We start from the raw sequence: 19,459 nt of genomic DNA on the forward strand, positions 1-19,459 counted from the left end.
GAGCTGTATCTCCCTAGTTTTATATAGATTAAGTCTCATCCGCAGGAACATGTTACGATGGTATTGTGATGGAAATTTCTCCAAGTATTTTGGAATTGCATCAAGTTTATTTAGCGCAGTTCCAAAGTCCAAAGAAGTTGTCAGTTTATTTCGGCGTTCTTCATTTCTTAGCCAATTATGGTGACGAATTTTTTTCTTCGCAATTTGGGGGAGAAGTATTACAGTCTCTACAGAAACTCCAGCATCTTCTAATACAAGAAGTAGTTTTTTCTCCCACTCCTTTAATAAAAATGCAGATGAATGTTCAGAAACAGAGTGTAGTATTTCATAGGGTTTTACTACCGTCTCCATCCGCATTTTCCTAAACATGGAGATGGATTTCCACAGAACAGTTCCATATAGGGCCTCAATACATAGCTCATATCGTATTGCCACAATTGATGAGCTATTTGGTAATCTCAACACTTTACGCCAAAAGCTACCTTCGAGCTTGTCCCACAGGTCTTCTGGAAGATTCCAACATGTTTCACTCCCAAAAGTTATTGCGGGAACTACCTTTTGAAGGTAGAATGATAGAGCCGGCTTTAGAGTGAATTTTCCGTATGCTGCATGCAATTTTGCCCCTTGTAATGCAAACATTTTCATCCGGGCCACCAAGTCTTGAAGCCACTCCCATTCTCGAATTGAGTTGTTAAACAAAACACCTAAGTATCTTATACTGTCAGTTATCACGAGAAGTTCATTGTTTATCTTCCATTCAAAGTTACCTGGCTTCTTTGATTTACTCTGACCCACCTCGATGATTTTTGACTTTTTGATATTAATTCGTAGGTCATTTTGCATGCAATATTGCTGGAATTCATTTAGCAGGCGCTGCAGTCCAATAGGAGTAGAGTCCATAAACACAATATCGTCGGCGTAAACAGCCCAACTTAGTTCATGACCATTCACCAACGGAGGAAAGACTCTTAATTCACTTAATGTTAGAGGTAGATCAGAGATGAAGAGCTTAAATAACTGGGCTGCCAAAGGGCAACCCTGTTTGACTCCTCGTTTTGTCAATATCTCATCAGATAAGTCGCCTTGCTCGTTTAGCCGAACTGTAATGGATGTGTTGGAATGTAGCGCAATCAGAGGGGCCAGCAGCTCACTTGGACATTTCCAAGCACAAAGTTTTTTCCACAGCAGGTTGCGATTTATACTGTCGAAAGCCTGACTCAGATCTATAAAAGCGATGTATAGTTTTCTCTTACGCCTCAGTGCGTCTAGTTTTAGGCAATTCAAGAGCACCAAGTTAAGCTCAACCCCCACACCTCTTGTAAATCCGGTTTGACGTCGATCAACAGCTGCAACTTCTTCAGCCCAGTGAGCAAGACGTTTCTGAAGAAAGGACCCAAATACTTTCCCGATTGTATCCAAAAGGGCAATCGGGCGATAGTTGTTTGGATCGTCCCGATTACCCTTTTTGAATATCGGAACAACCACCGCCTTGGACCAAGAATCAGGCAGTACTCTTTCCAGAGCAATTCTTTCGAATAGGATACTCATCAGATTTGCCCATATAGAGCTGTGGTTTTTTAGCATCATGTTTGAAATACCATCGGGGCCGACTGCTCTGGAAGAGTTTAGCTTCTGAATTGCCTGTTTAATATCTTCCTCTGAGTCTGCCACATTCCATCTTACATCAGGGAGCACTAGTTGGGGAACCTTAATGCAGTTGCAATCATCAAATATGGTAGTAAAATGCACCACCCAGCTTGCTCCACTTACTCCATTTGACATTGCATAAGTATGTTTAATCCCACCGGTGTTAATTATCTCCCAAATATGTCTACTATCTTTTTGCAGAATAAGTTTCAACATCTGTTCCGCTTGGGCTTGGACTCGAATCAAATTGAAAGATTTCATCCAGTTTCGGTAATGCTGTTTTCTTTTTTGAATTAGTATGTTATTACAGGAGTTAGGATCCTTTCTTAAGAGCCTGATGTCGTTCCGAAGATTTTGCTTCTCTCGTTTTATAATTGGGTTAAAAGTATGTTTTACTTCGACATCATGCCCTTTTCGTTTGTTGGACCTCGTTTTGTATTGATGTAGTAACAATGTATAATTTATCCTTGCCGTTATGTCGGTCACGTTAGCAAAACGGGATTTTATCTTGACCAGCTTTGGTACATTCAGATGTAGCCTATTGGCTCCATTGTTTATGGTAATCCTCTCTGGGTATTTTATCAAGGTTGTTTTTTGAACTTTCAGCCATTTCAGCATTAGTGCGTCATGGTCACTTTTTTCTGTCTCGGTGACTTTGAGAGTGATTATTTGTTCCAAAAAGTTCCTAGATACCCATATATAATCGAGCGTCTTCATGGAATCCCCTCTCTTCCAGGTAAAACCTGGGGGGGATGTCGCCACGAGTGCAGCCATTTAGCATAGAGCGGTCTCTAAGGGCAAGTTCATTTGCCCATCTTTCACCCCGATCCTGCAAATGTTCGTTGCTCCTCGATGTAGTTGTTATGTTTTTTGTCAGAGGTTTATTTACCCAAGAATAGTTGAAATCCCCACATATTATAATTGCAGGATCAGTATATGAGAGTAAGCATTCGTCAATTGCGGACATAACCTCAGAAATGAATCTTGATTGTGATATCATTGCTGGATTCCAATAAATGTTCACTATCAGAGTCACCTGGTCCCTGGAGTTTAAGGACCTGGAGTTTTGAATTGTCGTGACTTGTGCAAACATGTTTGGATTCTTAGTTGACAGAATCTACCAGTCCTCACTGTTATTTATCATGGTTATCAAACCAGAGAAAGGACGGCCAAACAAGTTCTTTCCTGCCGGGTTGAGAAGGACAGTATATCCATCGCACACTGGGCATTCACGTAGCCATGTTTCTTGTAAACATATAATTGAAGTTTTGTCCGCTAATTGCCATTGACCTTCAAAAAGGTGGGAAAAGCCTTGTGTGTTCCATGACATTAATTGATTGTTAATGCCCAATCCCTCCACGCTGAGCTACTGTCCAGTTTGTTTTGCGTGTCTTTGGCACGATGATCGCTTTATCCTCATATGGTCCCACAGTTCTTTTCTTCTTTTTTCATTCCCTGTTTGTTCCATAGCAGAATAGGGAAAGCTTTCTACGTCCTGAGCATCAGCACATATAATTTCGAAGCCGAAGAACAAAAAGTCGGCAGCAGCATCCTTTACGGCTTCCTTTAACGTGCTGGAATTAAGATGCAAGTTTACCCAGTCCAGATGGTCTTCAGACATATACTCAACTACCGCTATGTCGTCTGATTTGGTAGCTCGGAGAGTTGGAATGCATTGTAAAAGTTTTAATATGTTCCGACGATTCAAATTTACTTCTTTTTTTCTAGCAGAACATTTTTGATTTGTATTTTCCAGATGCCTCTCACAAATGGAGCATTCGACTCTGTGTTTTCCAAATTAGAATTTCTGCCAAGCTTTTCAATTTGTGCTCTTGTTAATTTCGGATTTAATTTGCCGCACATGTCATTTTGTTGGTCACGGACAGCTGGCAATTTACTGCTCTGCTCTTCTGTTTCCATACTTGTTGGCAAAGGTAGAGGCACCTTTTTATTGTTTTTGCTTGCTTGCCCACTTACTTGTGGTGGAATGACCTTTCGAAGGCCCGGTCTAGGCTGAGTCTCTTTGGCCTTACTCGTGTCACCCGGTAATTCTTCCACCGTAGGGGCAGCCACTTCTTTTTCTTCGTCGTCGTCAATTGAGTAGGTTGAAAAATCACATAAGTCAATAGATGACTCAGATGTTTCGTCGTCATTACAACCTGAACAGTCTCTTGTTCTTTTCAAGCACCGTTTAGGCACTCTCGTTGATTCAATTTCTTTTATAGCATTATCAGACTCCTTTGGTTGTTTCGCCTGACGTTGAAACATAGACAGGCGTGGCGGTGTTGATAAATTCCGTATGAATTTTTTGCTGCCCGTTTTCCGCGCGCGTTTGGCCACTTGCCTCTGGGTAGAGCGCGTCTAAGATTTTTTCCCCTCTCTTTTTATCCAGGGGTTGGTTTTGGCTCACTTTCTCTGCTGTTGTGGATTTATTAAAGATCCCAAATGAGAGTATTTCAGATAAGTTTCCTGAGACAGTTCTTTCCACGTCTGGCCCTGAAAACCGTTCCCCTTGTGCTAGCTCCGGCTCCGCCGATGCTATAATCACGACACCCTTATCGGTATTGTCGGGTGCTTCTTGCTGGGACAGGGGGTTGAGCTGGACACGCGACGTTTGCTTTTTGCTCGCTTCATTTGGTTTCAAGCCCTTGTCACTTACGTCAAGGACATTATTCTCAATATTCGTTTGCACCTTGACTGGACACGCAGTGCCCATATTACAGCTAGACAGTCCTGAGGGCTTGAAACAAGGTTTTGGAATCACGCCGGGCTTACCATTTGATGGATCAGTCAATAATGGTAATCTAGGCAAGTCATCAGCTCCTGCGCTTCCTGTCCGGCTATTCGTTGGATTATTATGACGCATCCATTTTGTGCACTCGATTACTACATCAATCAAGCCCGCATTATCACCATTTGCCTGGCGAGCAAGTTCGCATAGTCTGCTTTGCCATTTTAGGGATGTTTCAGCTTCATAGTCCATTCTGTGCGTTATTGCTTGCGAAAAGGTTTCCAATGTTGAAATCTTGGCATTTACAGAAGCCAAAAGCGTCAATTGGTCACTCACAGCATCATGCAGGGATTCATACAATTTCATAAAAGGTAATAAGGCAATTGATGTTGCGGCCAACACATTATTGTGGATTTATATTCCGGCCGCTGTGGATAGCGAGCTTTTAGAGGGGGGTTCAGACCTTTCTTGTTCAGAGACATCTTGGTTCTCTCCAGGGGGGACTCTTTTCCTTGCTCCGACCAGTCAACTTGGAATTACTCATGACAGCTCTGGCCTCTACATCCTTTGAGCCTACCGGTTCCAAGTTTACATCCGATTTTTGAAGTATCAAGTTATCTACAGCTGACCTGGAACCCTCAGACCTGAATGATGTATTCCAAGATGAATTCCCTACTAATTCATTGTCTGCGGGTTCTTTTCTAGATGAATGTGCCATTTGATTTTGTCGAAAGCTGTCATTTAAACGCTCATAAGTTGCTAAGAAGTCGGCTTTTAGCCTTGTGGCCAACCTTGCTTCGCGTCCTGAGAGTTCAGTCGATGGTACTTCTGTAGGTTTCTTACCTCTGGATGAGTCTTGTGATGTTTGCCTCTGAAGTGCCTGTGCTTTATTTGTGCCCACGGCCTCAAGGCAGACCCTTTGACTAAAGGTGTTTCTCCGCCGCTGTGGCAATTTCAGATGACATTACATTCAGCATTTCAGTCGGCATAGAATCAAAACTCGCCCCCCCACCCAAATTTATTTCATTAACTGGGTTAAAATCAACTACCTTCATAGTACTGAAAGGTATTGAAGGCATAGGTATGTTTTTTGTGACAAGTGGAAACATTGGAGAAAAAGGTGCGGACTGCATTCCTGCTCTTCTATGATCTGCCAGGGGGGGAGACAATGAGACTTTGGTCTGAGATAGCACATTTGGAATGTTAATACCCAACAAATCGAGGTCAGTTGGTTCAAAGGGAGAGATTTGTGGGGTTTCATAAGCGTCAATGTAGACCGAGGGCGAAAAGGCTTTTTCCGGTTCAACAATGCGGCTCTTAAGATTGTCTAGATGCATATTTTGAGGAAGTGTTATGGCATCATTACTTTCATTTCCCGTGTAAGCAGTCTCCGGCTGCGGGAAACCCACAACCGTCTGTGACAAATAGGCTAAGGAAGGCACTATGCCTTTCAACGGTCGACTGATTTCCAGTCTGTCCACATTTATAATTGACCCAGTTGAATTATTCGGCGCAGACAAGTCCAACAGGCTTACCTCCTTATTTTGCCTCTGCGGTGGCTTCCTTCGATGTAACAGTGATTTTTGTCGGGTCTGCGGTCCCTCCTTCAATATTGTAGTCATCATTTTGTATTGTATTATGGCTGCAGCTCAGCCCGCTACCAGGATGTGATAGCGTGCACCGGACTGCAGAAAACAGAACTCGTCTCCGGACTCCGCTTGTTTTGATGTATTTTTTTTTTTATAATCCTGAAGAAGACCTGTGGGTGGCGTATATCCTCACCGAGCTGCTCAGGCGTGTAATACGAGCTCCAGATGGTACAGCGCCAGACAGCCGCACAACAGCCGTTGGCCTTTACCCCTGTCGGGCTTAACGCCGCAAGGGTGGTAGCCTCGGTCTTTTGTGGGCGGCCTGTGTCACGTGATGAGTCACGTGCCCGCTGTAGCCCCGCCTCCTCCAGGAAGCGCAGGAAAGCCGACAGGAGCCTCGTTCTTGCTCGCAGTGCCGGGCAGATGAAAGCAAAAGTATCCAAAATAACAAATAGACTCCTTCAATTAGCCAGAGCACCAGTCAGAATAATATCGCTAAAATATAGTTGACATAATTGTTTTTCCTTCCGCTAGCCAGCTTCTTCTCCCCTAGAATAGGTTAATGGGTGAGAAAAATAAATTGATCCCACCAATAGCTTACAAATGGTAAAGAACATGCATCCCTTAAAAGGCAGCCCTGCTCCAGTAGTCATTTGGGCTACAATACGACATAGCATAGGAAAATGGGTTGCAGGGGAGGAAGAAATCAGTAGACGTTTCTCTGACCACAAAGATCACTTGGGAGAAAGCAACATGATTAGGGGTCTCAGAAAATGGGGCATGGGAACCCCAAAAACGAAAGTCTTCCACAAAACATCCAATAACAAACTGATAAGACAGCTCCCTATTAACTAGCACAGCGCTCAGGAATTTAAGAATGCCACAATTCTAAATCATTTTAAGAAATGTCCGCCTATCCAATTTATCAATATGCTCCATCATATTTTTGATGCACTTGGTGTCAAAACGGAATGGATGCATGTTTAAATGTGCACTCCACGTGCATGTGATGCCTATTGTCATCAAGTCATATCTTATTTGTCTTTGCAAGTAATGTAGGGCTACAGACTTGGACAAAAGTCATATGTTAATTAATCCGTTCAAATACAGGACATCAAGACAATTCATATAAGAAGCCAGAAACAAAAGGTTTCTTCTCCCATAAAGAAAAAGTGAGGTTATTGGTTATTTGCAGAATTCAAACATGATCAAAAATGGAATTGGTTACATCAGAATTAATCTCCTTGTGGGGCTTTCTAGTGTTGGTCGTTTGGCAAGAACAATTAATCTGCCTCAACTTTAGGAGTGTGAAGAAATGTGTAGAACCACAAACAGCGGGGGGAAAATAAGAAAACCTGGTTTTACAACTCATGTATGGTGCAGCTTAATAAAAACAAACCTTGAGCGATCAAAAGAGGAAGATTACTACAGAAGACTTAGTTCTAAGTAGTTCAAGTCAGCCTGGAAGAAAACAATGAGCTCCAATAAGAACATATTCTTCTATGCCAACTCCGTCAGCAGAAAAATCGCGTTGGCCATTGAAGAGATGCATAGTTGTGCTATAAAACAACTGTACCAACAGCGAAAAGCAAGTCAAAGAAAGAAAGCAGCTGGTCACAAAGAAAGCTAGAAGACCCGATAGTATACCGCCGAGATTGCCCATAGCCACAAATCTTCAATATGGTATGGTCTAAAGTGTGGCAAAGATCATGTTGCCATCCACAGAGGCACAACTGTTCACCCATATGCAGGATTAAAGGTTAAGAATAAAAATGAAGACTTAGTATGCAACCTTCAACGCATCACATCAAATAGGACCAGTCATTTTCCAGTGAAAATTCGAATGCAAATGACCCGAAATTTACGATCCTACAGAATGATTTTCACAAAGGGAATAATATTTCTTCTCTTTTCAAGTGGTGTGTTTGTGGAATTCCATTGCCCAAGCTCTGTGACGTGGATAAACGTCAGTTTCACAAGGCATTAGAGACATCTCTTCCACCATCTGACTACTTCCTCGTTAGCCTCGCCTTCCATGGAGCCCCTATGGCTGTAATATGGGGTCTATAAATGATACAATACAACATGCTTCAAAATTAACTCGCTATTGGCAAGTAAGAAATAGTGTGCTGTGTGTATGTGGATAACTGAGGGGCGAGATACTTGATCCCGAGCTAATAGCTTACAACTTAGAAAAGTGTTTAGATTACAGGGTATTTTCTGCTAGTTATCACTGCTGAGCAGTCCATGCAAAGCTTCAAAATGAAAGAATAAAAAAAAGATTAAAAAATGCACTTTATAGGAAAGGTCACCACAACATATGTAAATATGGTTTATAAAATTATTCAAAAGTAATAAATAAAACTAAAAATAAATACTCAGTATACATGAAGTGGCAAAACAGATCTCACTTCATAAATGTTAATGTGTGGCCGGGCCTCACACACTGCCCAATAGTAAAGTAGGGAGAGGGGGCAGGAGGAGTAAGACTGCCCAAAAGAAGTAGAGTCACAAAGTTCCACTAGCCACTCTGCCGGACGAGAGATTTCCGGAGGAGCATAGCAACATCACCACCGGGGTCTAATGCGATTCTGTTCTGCATCAGCAGAGTCATCAAAGGGAAGTAAGGAGACCTACAACAGATCCATGCCAAGAGGTCAGCTCGAAAAAGAGGACCAGAGCCTTCAAAGGTAGCCTAAGAAGCAGCAGCAGGAGAGGTTGCCACAGTTAGCCAGATGGGTATGGTAAGTAAAACACTCATGCTGGAGGAACACATCCTCAATTCTTGTGTTACTCAGAAGTACCAACTTAAGCACAAATGAAGAAACAGTAGCTATATGTCCAATTAGCAGAGATGGCGCACTAGTGACCCTTTTCACAAAATACAATGGGACACCCCGCTGGAGGTTTCCATATTCACACACATTCCAGAAAATGGTCCCACTACACCATTGGAACATAAAACAAAAAGGCCCAGTACAGCCAACAACTACACCGGGTCACCAGAAGGGTGCAGTGCTCAGATTCCATGGTCAAGCAGCACAGACGAGCCTTGGAAGCTGGAGACACAAAATCGCCTTCAGGACATTAGATTTAGCTGTGGCCAGTAGATAGAAAGGAGCACTGTGGGTACCAAAAATCTTATGGTTTCTTGGTGCTCAAGTGGTGCTGTTGAAGAGCTTCTATTGCCCTCAAGTCAGTCCTCCGTCTCGATGCTTCAGAATCAGACCCAAGCCACAAGTGTCAGCTTTTCTGCCCAAATTGGAGGCAAGAGATGGACGGCATCCTTCAGTCACAGACCCATGAACCATTCGAATATTTGCCAGCCAATCAGTTGGCCACCCCACAACCTTTTGAAGGCATTTTCCTTGGCAGACCTAAGGATTGCAGACTACAGAGGACTCTCAGGCATCTATCATGCTTCAGGCAGGCAAAGGCACATCCACCCAAGCAACTTGCCAGAGCTTGTCTCGGGAAATAACCCAACATGGCTAATGCTACTCTCCATGCAATTACGCAGGAGAGTAACACATGTACGATTTCCAAATAATTAGAGAGCGCATTTTGGGGTCAGCCAGGAGGAAAAGGTTTCCTAGAAGCTAAAATTGCTACAAATTACATAATGCAAGTTTGTTGAAATGTTAAATAAAAAAAGTTTCAAACATCCCCATACTCTGCAGCAAGGTAAAGTACCCTGCAAACGGAACCTTTCATGAAATCTCCTCGTCAATGTATGCAGGCTAGTAGATTTTGCAAGCCAAGATTGCTAGGTTTAGGGAATGTTTCTAAAAGACTCTGCTGAGATCACAAAGCAATTTGGAACAAGGGCTGCAACAGAACATCCACAGTTATGTTGTCAAACGATTCTTGAGATCTGGATCAAACATCCTTCTTCTAAAAAAAACTATAATTTAAAAACACCCGTTTTCAACATTGACAATAGGTAAAAATCAATACTCATCTGGTATGGCCTACAGTGTTCCTGATCTTTTCGCTACACAAAAGGTACCTGTTGTACCTAAACATATGCACTCCGAAGCAGCATTAAAACATTACAAAACCACCAGCATTGCACTGCCCAATGCATTTCCCTTCACCAACCTGCAGTAAACCACTTATGGCATCAAGAGAATGACCCTGATCACTGACCAGGCAACCCTGCTGCTCCAGTCAGTAAATAAGCATATAGTGCCTCCTCCATCTAGATCACGCAGCTACACAATGCTCAAGACCAGAACGTGTTCTGCAGAGCCATATAAGCTCACCTCAGAAAGACCTCGCTCCCCAGTGTTTAAAATAAACATTGTGGACAGGGAACCACAACAGCCTGAGCCCAGTGTCAACACTTCCCTATGAACCGAATCAATTATTGCTTCTGTAAACCTGTATAGAAAGGGTTTGCTACCTGCAGCTCTCCAGATATTTAGGATCACAACCTCCAAAATCCCTCCACATGGACTATGGTGACTACGGTTGATGGGGCTTGAATACCAAAATATCATAGAGACAATGTTTTCGGAACCTGCCCAATAGTCACAAGTGTGCAGAGAGAGGTAAACCACATCTACTGGAGACCCACTATACAGCCCCCACAATAGATTCTCATCATCGACCCAATGACGTCTATTAACAAATATCATCAAAACATAAACGTTCGATGTGAAGGCTAAGGTTACTACATGCTGTAAAAGCAATGTCAAACATCCAGGATTTAATAAGTGTCTGAAATTAAGCAAATGTGAAAGCCCATGCAATCAGAAAGTCATTCAACAGTCATGTAACGTTTTCATGCCAGTGGCTTTTACGTACAGTTCTTTTTTGGTGACATGAACGGTTTTGATCCCATCATAGTGTTGATAGCACAAGAAGATTTGACAGAAGCCTTTAACGAGTGGCCCCTCCTAGCAAACACTAAAAGCATGAGATGGAGCAAAGGCAGTAACGTGTTCAGCATTTACCTTCATGGTCCAAGAGGTAGTAACGTCCAAGGAGATGGAGAGGGGAAGATTTGTTGAAACTAGTTTTTGTTTTGACGCTCCAACCTGGGAGATAAAAACAGAAATAGAATGTTTAGTCTATCACCATAGTAACCTTTGCAGGGTTAGAAAGAATTGCAGTTCTAGCTCACATATTGTACCATCTGAAAACGTGGACTGTGTAGTTAAGCACAAACATGGACAACCCTGTGCTGTCACAGTTCTGTAACACAAGAAGTCCTGGTGTAATATTTGTGTTTGTAGAGCACACCTGCCACTTCAGGCAATTCTACACACTGTGGTAGCATATCTCTAGAACGGTGCTTCAATATCATCCCCCTGATGAAAGGAAGCTGGGTCTTCCAAGTGACCATAGTCCACCTGGGGTAGCTATAGTCGAGCAACCAAGGCACCTTTCTCTGGCGTGTAAAAGGGGTGGGGGCACAGAAACAGAATAGGTAGTAACTGTTTCAAATAGGGACAGCCAAACAGGATTGTTAAAGGTAAATAACAAAGTTTATCTACAGTTACTAGGTGTAAAATATTTGACAGATCTCTGTTGAAATGAAGAGTGCAGTGCAGCATCTTGCTTTTTGCATGACGATCAGCAGGTGGCCTAAGAACAGGGGTAAACATTGAGAGTTGACAGCTACCAAAAAAAAGTCACGAAGACACTCGTCACCTCAATTCTACACATGCAGACATGCACTATTGCTTTCTGGCATATTTCCAGTTAGACTAAGGTGCCAAACCCAGAGTTTTGTTCGAGTGAAATATCGGTCCAACTGGTTGCAAGACCTAGATGCACACTGATGAATGAGAAAAAAATCCATCACCAGGCCCAACGCGGTCTCGGTCACCCAAGTAAGCTGGCTACCTAGGCAATTTAGCTAGAACCAGCAGGAGGTGGTACATTGCGGACACACCTCTGCCAACTACACCATGGAGGGTTGTATCCTGACCCAAGTGATGTTGCCACCTAATCTGAAGGGGAAGTGCAACCTGTGTTGGAGGACTCACCCCCTCCCATCCCTGCCCTCTACTCCTCCTCCTCCTGCACTCATCACCTCTTCTTTGCACGGTAGGATTGTTACAAGGTCAATATAACCGTCATTGTTTGTTTCTTTTTCCAATGCTCCCCACAAACCCCTTTTTGTCTTGTGGCACCTGGAAACACTTTTGTATAGGCGCCATACAAATGCCCAATAAATCAAATAATTATCACTCGCTAGTCAAAACCGCTCAGTAAAGCTTTATGGCAGCAAATAAGTTAATCATGTAGGTTATATAGTGGGATACCGAGCCTGCAGGGTTTAACCCTTGCAGCAGAATTTTACTACAAAACAGTTATAGATTATAATGTAGCATAGTAGACACAGCCTCTTTGCAAGTGCTGCAAAAGTGCCCATGAGAGAGAGTTTTCTCACCCAGACAGTGTTGGTGCTGTGGACTAATGGCAGCTGTAGATCTAAAATATGGTTGCACCACTGTGTAGCCTTTGTTCCACAGCGGTAGTCATTTACACCAGCCACCGGAGCAAAAATACCTGCCCAGTGTATTTGTGACCCTTATTGCAAAGCACACAATTTGCACTTGGTGTAGTGATATTTAACTCTTGGCGAGTAACAGATAGTGTGCGGTTTTTATCTATAGAATCGAGATCACATGGGTGGCACGTAGCTTGCACCGTCAATTTCTGCATTCTGCTTTTTGTACAGGTTTCACAGTTGGCGGTTTGCCTGTGTGCACAGCTTACAAACTCACCAAGGCTTCCCTGAATGACTAGGACTACCGCTTTGTCGATGCGTTCTAAAACCCTGACTCGATGACACGGCAAACCGAGTACATTTCACGATCTCGAGTTCTGCAGAAACCACCATCTTAAAGTATACAGTCTAAACTTTATTTTTTTTTGTTAAAAAGCTGCTCACCTGCATCATGCTGCCAGTTTCTGCTTAAATTACATAACGGGCATATTTTAACAGGGCTCAAAATGTACACTCCCCGCTGGCGAGTAAGAAATGGTGTGCACTATGTATAGAATTAAGGTTCTTTATGGCTGGCTAGTGACTCAACTTATTTTTGCACCCTGGCCCTTAGCAACACATTTTGTTTTTTACATGAAATTATGAAAAAATATGAAAGCGTTTTTTTGATATATTTTAGAAACATTCAATACGTACAGTGTTTGTACACAGCAAAAACGGGGGATACTCAAGGACTGTCATTCGACGATTTAAATGGAAAATAATATTGATTCCATTTCACACGTTTTTGTTGAGTATTGCCTCAAGAATGAATGGGGTATGTGGAGTGTCCTATGCTTGTGCTTAATCAGACATCAGTTAGCAACCAAACAGGTGGAACCCTTTCCTAGCCACCTTTTATTGGCAGTCTGGATCTCTCTATGCAATGGGAGCAAAGCATGGTGGAAGTGAGCCTGTGCCCTCCAAATCATGCACCTTCTTTCGCCACCTAGGGTGCTTGGAAAAACAGATCATTGTTCAGAATTGAATGCAAACGGTGTGCTGGCCAACGGAAAGGCCAGCTGGTGTCTTTTCTCCTTGATGATAGTGTTATCAGCGTATTTTTAACTCGATTTAGGGGAAACGTGCGCGCTCTCCCTCAACTCTTATGCCTTGGTGAGGCAGAATAGAGCTCGGACACTAGCACACCAAATGCAGAGAGCGAAAGATCAGAGTTGAAAGGAACGTGGCAGAGTATCGTCTGAAAAGCTGATTTAACGAAAACAAGGTTGGAGGGGTCATGCAATAACCCAGGTATACCTTACAATGCATCATACATTATGAATGAAAGGCAGAGACCTTGTGAGGTTAAGAGGCTTGATATGGCACGAATAGAGCGGTCCCACCTTTTATTCTGCCCAACTTAGAGACTGAAAAACATTCTTTCCTCTTTCACTGCAATGCCTGCGTTTATTTACCACCTGTCAATTGCAATCACACCATACTCAGAATTAAAGAGACAGGATCTTATTTACATATTCATTCTAATGCCCTAGTATTGAGTATCGAACACACACACTTTCAATGACAAAGACAAAAAAAAAAAAAACAGTTGTGTGCCCTACAGTTGAGGAGAACAGAGCTTGCATTTGATGAATCCCTTAAGAGGGCAGAATTACAGGCAGCCATTTAGCATGGTTGCCTGCATAGCATGGTTAGCTTGGCACCAATACCTGCCAGCAGCTACATTTAATTAAGGCCAATTATATGAGAGATGAGACATCACCAGGAGATGCCTTTAACTGCCTCTCGTAAAATCTGTATTTCAATGCATGCACCACTAGTTATATGATTGTGTATAAGCGCTATATAAATAAACTGTGTTTCAAAGCGCTGCAAGGGAGGGAACAAGGGAAAATACAATGAGATTCTTACAGACCATGAACAGTAGGGATGTGAAATTAACTATCGTACTCGGCCTGATGACATTTCCGATAGTGCAAGAGCTAAGGCATATATCCGGAACAGAGAGGAGAGTGGGAAGGAAATGGAAACAGACAGGCAAATACCATACTAGGCCTGACAACAATTCTGGTAGAGTCGGAGAAAAACAAGGTGAGGGAGAGGGGTGGAGAAAGGTAGGGGAGGAACAAAACAAACGACTATCATACTAGGGGAGGAGACAGACGAGGTTGCTATCATACTAGGTCCAGGTACAATTCTGATAGAGTAAGTGCATAGAAGAAACTAAGGGGAGGAGATAGGAAAGGGAGAAGGGAAAGGAGGAGAGAACAGAGAGTTAGCAGTCAAAAAGAGTGGAGAAGCAAGAGGGGAGAGTGAATACAATTGCAGAAGTCAGTAGTAAAACAATGTTGCAAGCCAGGATACAAGATGAAGATGGGAACATCATGATTCAGGGCCACCATGAGTACAAGATGCAAACGAAGTCCAGCATGAGAGTTGAGAAAGGGTGATGCACTGTGAATCAATGAAGTCCATAAATGTCAAATCCAGCATTGGCCACAAGACGGTGATAGTGAAACCAGAATGCATCAGGACTCTGCAGAAGTAGGGTTGAGGGTGGTGAGGGGAGAGCAGGGTAGAAGAATCAAGCAAAAACAGGCAACACCTGTGTGCGAGAATGGTGGGGGCACAAGGGAACATCACGGGGGACCAGAGGATGCAAAGACAATCTGGTTTCGGAGGCTGGCTGCCAGCAAATGGGCCCAGCAATTGAATGCACCCTGGACGCAAGAATAACCCCATGAAACATGAAATCAGGCAGTTATTGATGTTTTGTCCCCGAAAGGGAGCAGCTCTTGTGGGCTGTTCACCTGAATTTGGGTTTTTCTCGGTTTTGGGGGTTGGGTTAAGTATTGGTCAAATCCCTCAGTGATTACATCCGTTTCCAAGGTAGTGATTAAGAGCGCAGCAGGGCCAAAGTCCCGGCAGGACATTTTGGGAAAATCCAGGGCCTCAGAACAGCTGGCCCGATCTCTTATAATCAAGAGACAGGCAGGTTGCGAAGAGTACCTGGATTACGTCTCCCTTAAGTGGGAAAGGGCTCTATACCTATAGTTCCGTATTGGAATTCTGCCAATTGCTGCATTTTGGCATAGATGGAACAATGCTGTATTCTTTGCGGCGAGCCCGAGGAGACTGTTCAACATTACTTATTACTCTGTCCGGTCACTAAGGCCGAGGATGCGATTTCTGAAGCCTTTTCTTTTTTTTTTTTTTTAATAAGTCGCGCCTGCATTCAGTAGGTGATGCCATGGCAATATGCCTGGACACTGCAGATGTAGAGGCTGTTTTTGCTGCTACTAGTTATTTGGGCAGGAAAAATACACACGAGAAAGGCTAAGGTAGTAGAATAATGCCTTGGGGTAGAGAAACCCATTTGCATTAGCTGTCGGTTTTGGTAAAATGTTGAACCTGCTTTCATTTTTTTTCTCTGGCAAAATGATGAATTTGTTTTCCGATTGGAAGCGATTTATGAGCTAAGTGATACGATGTTGTTGCATTTGTGGTTTTGATATCTGTGTATTACTTTTTTGTCGAATTAAAGCTAACAAAACAAATTTAAAAAAAAAATAAATTCACACTGACACGCGCAGGGATTGAGCTCCAAAAACATAAAACTACGCTGGACAGGTTTTCATTTTCAAGGGGCGTTTCAAACCCTGGCTGAGCTGTGTTATTTCTTTCCTCTGCGGTGCGCTTTTTCTTTGGTCCCCAGGCGGTGAAGACTTGATCAGGCAAAGTAGGGAAAGAAGGGGGAAAGGATATGCTTGCGCTGTTATGCATGGCAGGTAAGCAAGAGAGGTCGAATATGAAGTGGAAAACAAAGTTTGCTCATGTTCCTGTCGGAGCTGACGGCAGCATGCCGGCTTTACAAGACGCTTGCAAGGGAGTCGAGGCCCTGCCAAGGGGAAGCTACTTTTGGATCAGAAGTGGGAGATGTTATACCTCTACAGGATAAGTACCCACAAGTGGTGGACCATAAGGATTGTGCAATAAAACAGACTTAAAATAAAAAATAAACAGCATGGCTTACAAAAGAAGTAAAGGCAGAACTGAAGCTGCCAACAGCACATCAAAGCTCTCTTGCTCTTCTCTCTCTCAATCCCACTAGCAAACTCCACAATCCTCCTTCCTTTGCAGACCCGCCAGAGCACCAAGAGACCATGCAAGTGGCAACAGTGTGCATGGTATAAGACCCAGAACATTAACATAAGACTGATCCGGTCGACAAAGAAAGCATTCTACCAACTACATTCCTACTTTATAGAACATTATAAAGAAAAAACGTGGTCTACTCCCGCAAACACAGGGAAAGCACAGGCCCAAGGGAATGTTATGGTGGAAGCACCTGCTCTCACTCACCATATTTCACGTTGTTCCAGGCAGACATCAACTTGCTCTTAATCTTGTCCACTTCGTCAAGTTCTCCCGTCTGCGGGGTCTCCGTCCTGGCAAAGGTCCCATTGTAGTTCTTCTCCGAGACAGCAGCTCGGACTGCAGGTCTGATTCCATCATCAGCTCGGTGTAGGGCCACTTCCTGGGTTACATTCCCATACTGCAGAGAGCTGGGGGCCACAGAATGCATTTATCCTCCGTCGTGACGAGGCCGGGCAGAATCGTGGCACCTGTCCGAGATGCAGCAGGAGCATTGCTAGGAACTCTGATGGGACAAGAGAAAAACAAAATTAGTATATTAGGTAAAAAGCTTCAATGTCATGGAATTTGTATTTAATGTGCAGTGCTGCACAGTGCACAAGTAGTGTGGAAATCGCCTGCTACGTATTTGAAGTTGCAAGAAGGGTCTAAGGCTCAAGAATGTCCAGGAGTCATTCTGATAAAAAAGAAGGCAGAAATATCCTCTTGGCAATGTGAAATTCGGCGAATTCAGTACCAAGATTAGATCAGGGAAATCAGTTAGCAGCAGATGAGACCAAATTTCCCATCAACGTATGCTAGCGTCGTCCGACATTGCTCCGTTTCTCATGGGAGTGTACCGAACTAATACACGATTTTAAAATGGTTGAGCGACAACAAAGCCACTCCCAGAACATCGCAGAGATGTAACCCGAGTAAACAGACCTAATCCAATAGGCCTGTTGTTCCCGCCCAAGTTAATTAACGATCTTTCTCCAAGCGCCCAACACCTCCCATTACAACACCGGCGGATTAACGTGTGCCGATAAACCGGTTCGCAACGATTATGGCTTTGAAACCCTAGAGGTTACCATCAACCATTGTAAACATGGCTCCACTCACGAAGCAGAATCAACCAGGGACGTCGCGCAGATATAATGCCCCGATAAGTTCAATGAAAAGGGGATATTTTGAAGGGAGGAAGGGGGACTTTTAAACGGGGGTGGGGGGCTGTCGTCCAGCAGAGGATGGCTAAGGGCTGCTGACCCGTTTCGAGAAAAGAGCGGATTCTCCTGCTGGAGTGAACATGGGTACATTCCAGCTCTGAAGATGCAGATACCCCCTCTCAGTTCGGGGAAATGAGGGCATGTGGTGGTACATTTGGCAGGAATGCAGTGCAGATATCTTTTTTTCTAAAATTAAGGAGTAACAAAAAAATACTGCACCGCGGAGGACTGAGGAAGTACAGGCATGGGTATGAAACCTGAATTGGCGCAGTGGCAATTGCGCGGCACTCCTTACAGTTTCCCCAGTGGGGATGCGGGCAAAGGGGGCAACGTGGGATACATTGCTGATTTAAAGTCAAAAGGGGGGGAGTGGGGCGGGACGTTTGGTGTCAGAAATACAGAGTAAACTGCGGGAAAACAATACAACATTGTCTTCATAAGTCAATAAATGCCAAGGAACCGGCCTATCTTCATAATGATACATTTTAATGCATATTCTGGTCATAATTAAAGGCTGTCATACGCGTGGTGCCAAGTACTTCTGCCTTTGATAGTTTATTCCGCAACTTAATTCATGTAGGTGGCAGGCTGCCAAGGTTATACATCCCCAAACGGTCTGCGTGCAGTTTTTGTTACCCTATAGAGGGGGGGTGGGGGTATCGGTCCCCTCTACTGAGCTGGAATGCACTTTGCCTCTGAACAGGGCAGCGGCTCTTGGCCGTCCCCTGCTGGGCGCCAGGCAGCCTGGCTTCTACCCTAGAGCTGGGGGGGGGCAAGGGGTGGCACCCATTTTCCCGCACCGAGCTGTTGCCTAGACCTTGCAGTTCCTCTGCGACCTCTCTCGAGCCCCATTTCCTAACAGAGGAGCGTTGAGGCTTAACCCGCAAAGAGGTTATCGTACTGGAACTATTCGGAGTCGGGCGGGGGCATAATTTGAGCCCAAACTCCTTCCCATCACTACCTTCTTGGCTAAAGAATGTATTCCGTGCCTCCTCGCAAAGTGGAGGGGTCTTCGGCCATCTTGCCCATTCCTTTGACAGTGACAGATAAATTCCCATTAGAGGAACGGACCCAGTAACGCGCCCTCGTCACGTGACTTCCATGCAACATTCCATAAAACGTAATCTATACTAATCTACGTCACGCTCACGCAACGCGCAGGGTGCATCCGATTCCGAATGAAAGCGCGGCGGTGCTGAAAAGCTAGACCCGGCTGAAGATGTGCGGGGGACGTATCAACATGATTCCCAATTTCCCACCCCTTGCTTACACTGGAAAACAGGCTGAGGCTCCTGTGTGTTGCATACATTATAAGGAGACAAAGATAGGGTAATAAAAAGAAGTTACACCAGTGGTGAAGCAGTAGGAAGGGCCAAATAACCTGCAGACAAGCTAACATTCAGGAGCCCCTCACAGGGGGATTTCACACACAGAAATTGGGAGAATGTATTCCTCCCATAGCATTGCATTGGGGTTATAATTATTTTAGGTGGGAGACAGTAAAAAAACAGCACCATTTTTAAATGAAAAATCGGGAGGTTGGCATGTATGGACCTGTTATTTTATCATACATGCCAACATTCTGTGACCAAAAATCTGTAGGAATCTTAAAGTTTCAAAAATATTGAAAAAATCGGTATTTGTTGCCACTAAATCGGTAGACGGT

General features: G+C 43.8%; 1 protein-coding gene across 2 annotated transcripts in view; it reads right to left on the reverse strand.

Annotated features, from left to right (window-relative positions):
* Positions 1-18,845, reverse strand: part of ATG4D (autophagy related 4D cysteine peptidase) — a 276,305-nt gene extending 257,460 nt beyond the window's left edge. Inside the window, exons 1-3 of one of the 2 annotated variants that reach the window (XM_069604074.1) lie at positions 18,755-18,845; positions 16,796-17,093; positions 10,926-11,009 (exon numbers count right to left, since the gene is read on the reverse strand). In XM_069604074.1, the coding sequence (XP_069460175.1) occupies positions 10,926-11,009; positions 16,796-17,018 (307 nt within the window). In that variant the 5' untranslated portion in view covers positions 17,019-17,093; positions 18,755-18,845. Of the gene's footprint in view, positions 1-10,925; positions 11,010-16,795; positions 17,094-17,324; positions 17,428-18,754 lie in introns of those variants that run through there. The other variant, XM_069604075.1, reaches the window with a different exon arrangement.
* Positions 18,846-19,459: the final 614 nt, after the last annotated feature.

The sequence above is a fragment of the Ambystoma mexicanum genome, chromosome 3q (assembly GCF_040938575.1).
Source record: "Ambystoma mexicanum isolate Mex_15411 chromosome 3q, UKY_AmexF1_1, whole genome shotgun sequence".
Taxonomy (NCBI): Eukaryota; Metazoa; Chordata; class Amphibia; order Caudata; family Ambystomatidae; genus Ambystoma; species Ambystoma mexicanum.